The 6,036-nt window shown below is 45.3% G+C and overlaps 1 protein-coding gene across 1 annotated transcript; it reads left to right on the top strand.

Moving 5' to 3' along the window:
• Positions 1-1,960: 1,960 nt before the first annotated feature.
• Positions 1,961-4,696, top strand: LOC128276022 (putative inorganic phosphate cotransporter; the record flags this gene model as incomplete). Its single annotated transcript, XM_053014492.1, has 4 exons — positions 1,961-2,599; positions 2,675-3,059; positions 3,125-3,363; positions 3,984-4,696. Coding segments are annotated over 4 exons (1,476 nt in total), but the record flags the coding sequence as incomplete, so codon positions are not given.
• Between the last annotated feature and the right edge of the window lie 1,340 nt (positions 4,697-6,036).

Raw genomic sequence — 6,036 nt, 5'->3', positions numbered from 1 at the left:
TGGATAATTCTATTACGACTCCGGAGATAACTGTGCTCCTTGGGACCCCCCACGGCACCGATTGATTCACCAAATCCTTCGATCAAACTGATAAGGAAGTGATGGCGCGTTCGGTGTGATGGCGCGCGACTTTTGTAAATCTTATCATCCCCGGACGGACTTTTCATCGAGTACGGCTCCCGGCGGCTATTCTACTGCCAATTTGCTGATAAAAGATATCAGCACACGCCACGGTGGCCTTCACGCCAGACGCTGGGAGCGTCGGGTGAATCCATGATTGATCGCGCTGCGAATCACACTGCTGGGCAATCGATGCTGAGATACCTATCGCGGAGCTTTTCTAGTTGATGAATTTATGATACCCTAGGCGGGTGGTGATGTCTAGTTGGGTGTGATTGTTCTCCAGCACTGAGGCTGACCTGTTGCTTCTCGAGTCAGAGTTGCCGAACAGCTGATGGGAATTATGGGAAAAGCACAATTCACTTTAGAATGCAAAACTGAAAGTTCTCGAACTAAACGCACCGTGCCAGCGAGGCGTGAATTAATTAACACGCAATCACTCGGTGTGTCACAAGTTCACCTGGTTGGTGGCTTGGGTTCTGTCAAGACGATGTTAATCGTTCAATTTGCTCAACGCCGTATTCGCCATCTCTCGCGGTTCTCACGGCGGCGGCGGCGGTTCTAGTTTGTTTGTCTTATGCAACGACCAGCTGTTTCTAGCTGGTAGTAAAAAAAGCGGAGAGGTTTTCCCCCGTTGTCGGGAGAGGTGCTTTTCCATTTGGTACGGGAATTTTTGGAATAGAATGCGATCGGTTACAGTGTGTCGGAATGAGAAATTCCTGTATATTCCGCGGTGTTGATGGAACCGTGGCAATGGCTTTGTGTAGAACTACTATTCGTAGACACGGAACGCTGCTCAAGGAAGATCTTGTTTTATGCCAAAGATGTCTGACCTTTATTGATTTGAACCTTCAAAGCAAACAACTTTGTTATTGAGCAGATTAAGAGCAAACATTGCTATGCAGACATAAGATAAAAAGTTGAAGATTTTTTGACAAGGACATGCATGAGGGATAACTTTTAATATCTTTCAAAGCGGTTACCCTAGCTCAGAGCAAACGATGTACTGAACATCATAGAAAGTGGATTGGTGATCATGGTTACTCGATAAGCTGATAAGTAGTCTTCTACTTGATAAGTTACCTCGGGAGCATTTGTAATATTTGTTTGAACTACTGTTACTATTGGGAATGCGACATATCCACTTTGAAAGTCACAGAAAAGTGTGCTCTGACAATTTTTACCACGAGTAAATCATGCGGATCGATAGCCCCAAGGCTTGCATCCAAGGAGTTAAGGCGCTTAAGGCGCAGAAAAGCCAGTTGCAAATCAATCGAGTGATGCGCCGGTACAGTTGCTTTCGCTATAAGCTTCGTACCAGCGTTCTAAATAAATTGTTTCAAAATCAACCCGTTTCGACACGATGCTGGAGTTTCTAAAAGGTGTGTGTACATTTTGTATTTTGTGTTTTATGGTTCAAACCGTCTGTTGTGAGAGTTTGTCGGGAGTTGCGAATGTCAGTAGACAAAGGACATTCGTGAGCATGTTTGTGCAGTTGCAGCCTGCGTAGTGTTTTCAGTATAAATTTCAAACTGGGAGAATTCATTAATAAACCACTCCAAAACTAAAAGAAAAACACCAGTTTAAAATTAAAAAGGACGAAAACGGTGTCGTTACTCCGAGTGCTTGATTTCATTCGACCGATAAGAGGAAAAAGGACAACAGTAAGCACTGTTGTTATGTTATGTTAAAAGCTTATGTTCAATAATCTCCTTAATAATACACGAATCGGAATTTGACCAATTTGAATTAGACCAATCTTCGAATCGAATCCCCAACGAACGCTTCCGAAGAACAATTCCATTTTTAACGAACAATTTTTCTCCTTCCCCCCTTCATTCGAACAGTTTTTATAATCCCGCAACGGGTCGTCCTGGCGATCATGGGCTTCCTGGCGATCATGAACGCGTACACGATGCGCATCTCGCTGTCGATCGCCATCACGGAGATGGTAAACAAGACGCACGGTGGCTCGGACGACGACGGAGGCGTTTGTCCGATCGATGAGTCGGAGAACCCGGACGACTTCACCGGCGGTGAGTTCGACTGGGACGAGGAACTGCAGGGTATCATCCTGTCGTCGTTTTACTGGGGCTACGTCATCACGCACATTCCGGGCGGTTTGCTGGCGGAGAAGTTCGGCGGCAAGTGGACCCTCAGCTTGGGCATCCTGTCGACGGCCATCTTCACGCTCATCACACCCTGGGCCGTACAGTCCGGTGGCTCGACCGCTCTGATCGTGATCCGAGTGTTGATGGGGCTCGGCGAGGGCACCACCTTCCCGGCGCTGAGTGCCTTGTTGGCCACCTGGATCCCGGCGAAGGAGCGCAGTAAGCTGGGGTCGGTAGTGTTCGGTGGCGGTCAGGTCGGTACGATCGTCGGGAATCTACTGTCGGGGGTGTTGCTACACAACATCGATGGCTGGTCGTCAGTGTTTTACTTCTTCGGCGGTATGGGCATCTTATGGTTCATCATCTTCGTAAGTATCTTCCGGTGGCACGGGGAACAGTATTGACATGGGCGGACTAACATCCAATTTTATCGACACTTCCAGTCACTCATCTGCTACAGTGATCCAGAGTCGCATCCGTTCATCACCGAGAAGGAGAAAGCGTACCTGAAGCGGGAGCTCGGTACGCTGGAGCGCGATCGTACGCTTCCGCCGACGCCTTGGCGCTTCATCCTCACGAGCGTTCCCATGATGGCCTTGGTGTGCGCCCAGATCGGTCACGATTGGGGCTTCTTCATCATGGTGACCGATCTGCCGAAGTACATGAGTGACGTGTTGCGGTTCTCGATCAAGGACAACGGCCTTTACTCCTCGCTGCCCTACCTGGTAATGTGGATCGTGTCGCTTTCGACCGGTGTCCTCAGCGATTGGCTCATCACTTCCGGCCGCATGACGATCACGTTCGGACGCAAGCTGTTCACCACCATCGGTAAGACCCGGCGCCGACACCGTCAAAGGATTCGAAACTGAATCGCTTCCTCCCAAACATTTCAGCTTCCGTTGGGCCGGCTTGCTTCATCGTCGGTGCTTCGTACGCCGGGTGCGAAAAAGCGATCGTCGTTATGCTGTTCACCTTCGCCATGGGTTTTATGGGAACGTTCTACCCCGGCATGAAGGTGAACCCGCTGGATCTGAGTCCAAACTATGCTGGCACACTGATGGCCATTACGAACGGTATCGGGGCCATCACCGGTATCATTGCCCCGTACGTCGTCGGTGTGATGACACCCAATGTAAGTATCACTTGACTTACCTGCTTTTCCGTGGATATCGTTTGTGAATTTTACTCTTCTCAAATGATACTATAAAATGAGGACTTTTCTGTAGCAAGCACTGTTTAATTTATTTAATTGATTAACAACAAAAAATAGTCAAAGGGCAACGTAGCCTAAAATGACCTAGACTAAAATGAACTAGAACTTAGAAACTCTAAACACAACTTGTGAAAGGAACGCAGAAGCTAGTAACCGATATTAAAGTACACGAAAAAAGGAATTAAACAGTAACATGGATTAAAACATAAATGCGGCCTTGTTTACGGTAATGGTAACTGTTTTTTTTTATTAAGAAGACATGAAAGCAAAACATCACGACACTGAAGGGACACATTAAAGTCAAGAAGTGACGAGAAATGTTAATTGATGATCACTAGGGCACTTACTGCAAGAGTAGCTTCACTATTATAAAAAGAGTAATTTAAGAATTTAGTAAGATTAACGCAGCTTAATGCGATAGTTGTAAAAAGAATTCCACTAGAATATTAAAGCAATCACTTTGACGTAATTGGCCTCCTTTTTGCCCATCGTTTTGTGAACATCTAATCGATTCTTCTCCATTCTTTTCATCCCCCTAGCACGGATTGGACGAGTGGCGCATCGTGTTCTGGATTTCGTTCGCCATATTCAACGTTACCAACCTGGTGTACGTTATTTGGGCCTCGGGCGAGATTCAGCCCTGGAATACGCCCCATCTGATGAACCAATCGGTCGAGGTCGGCGAAGGAAACGAGTCGAAGGAAGCTGAGGCGCAGAAAAGTGTACAATCTCAAGATGCCATTAAAAACTAAAAGAATGCGTTAGGAGACACATAGCGATCGGGTGTGTCGGGGCGTTGAAAGGATAACTAGGGACCTCAGACCTTCCACGGTGTGCCACGAAGCAAAAGCTGACCGACGAGCGACCGCGGGAGAAAACACGGGATGTGGAAGAAGTTAGCGTGATATTCGAACAATGCATATTGTAAACCTCATTTTAGCAGATTGGTGGGGACTCTTACGTCCCCATTGAGTTGTTTGGCAACTGTTGCACTAGAAGCTGTGTAGACTAACGCTAAACGCCAGGTTTGATAAGACAGAAATTGTGTTGATTTATTTATACCACCTTCACCTAGAATTAATCCTAGTTTAAAGCTAGATAAGCACCTGGAAGCAAGGTGAGGTTCGCAGCCGCGCTTTGCTCGGAATACCATCGTCTGCTAAGCAGAGGTGCGCTTCCCGGTCGACGGGAACCGTTTACTCCCAATATCACTTTCAGCAAGGTATGAAAATGATGTTCTACTTAAAGTATAATGAAAGAAAATATAAAACCGTGAAGAAACCGTGAACCGTGTGATATCGAGCGTTAGTGGAATTAACTAGCTTTACTTCCACAGGGTTGATCCTATAAATTCGAAAATATGCCCGTCGTATTAAAAATGGAGCCATCCGCATGGTTACTGGTATTTTGTAGTCATAATGGTAAGTGTGTAAGGTAATATAAGTTGTCTTCGTGTAAGCGTTTTTCGTGTTTCCCTTATCATGGTTATCCAAGTAAACAATGCCCGAATTGTCGCAGCATTCGGTCGCCCATCATGTCACCGGTGTACCATTTCTGCATGGCAAGATGTAAGTACACTTTTCTATCCCAATTAAGTAGCATATCCTATACTCGGTGTAATTTTCTTTCACGCTGCTTACCACAGCGGCCGTAAACTACGGAGATTTTCAGCTAGTGGTGTATCGCTAAAGGTGCCACTTTACCGGTGCTAGATATCCTCGTGCTCTACTGGGTGCCGCCATCGCGGCGTGAGTTTTGCAGATTGCTCATTTTTAGTGGTTGCCAAATCGAAGTTGGAAACGTCTGCTAGCAGGAGGAGAGCGAACTAATGGCTGCAGCTAGCGGAGAGCAGGAAGAACCATGAGATGATGGTCCCTGTTCCTTTTCTAGTACTTCCGTGTGGAGCTGATTGCCGGGCACGGCTGGGTCACCTTTTTGATCCTCACATATCTACCGCAGAACATGCAAAGCATACTCCACATGTTGATCGAGGATAACGGGCTCGTCTCATAAAATCATCCATCCAACATCCTTTTTCCTTAAAACATTATATTGGTTTTTAACTACCCAATACTGAAGTATAATTACTGATATTATTACCATCAAATTTTAATATTACAGTTGTTTACAAAGACTATTACTTTGAACTTAACTTGAACTGTGCCCCAACCCCAATTTTGCAGTTTTTGAGTGTAATTGCAAAGCTTTGTTTCGCTTAGAACGATTAGAAATATTGTTTCAAGTCTATTAAAGCATCTATTTTCAGTAAAATTAGAATGTTTTTAATGAGTAGTAGTAGTAGTAATTTAATGATAGGAAAGATAATTTCTTGATTGTTTGGAACATTAATAACCATGTCTCGATATTAAGATACTGATAACTGTCACCATTGGTTGTTAACTGTGGTTCTGGAAATCACTGTCTTTCTTTACGACAATTTGAGATTCCAGATCACCAGGTCAACCAGAGAAGCCATGTACCGAAATCAGCCTTGACCATTCTTGCTAGGAAATTGGTTGTTTCAAATTTCAACCTAAACCGCGAATATTAACACATGGTTTGATAAGTTCCAAGTCTAAGAAAGAAAAGCTT

This window comes from Anopheles cruzii, unplaced genomic scaffold (assembly GCF_943734635.1).
Source record: "Anopheles cruzii unplaced genomic scaffold, idAnoCruzAS_RS32_06 scaffold00317_ctg1, whole genome shotgun sequence".
In the NCBI taxonomy this organism is placed as follows: Eukaryota; Metazoa; Arthropoda; class Insecta; order Diptera; family Culicidae; genus Anopheles; species Anopheles cruzii.
Note: the sequence above shows the minus strand (reverse complement) of the source record. Positions and strands in the feature narration are given on the sequence as shown.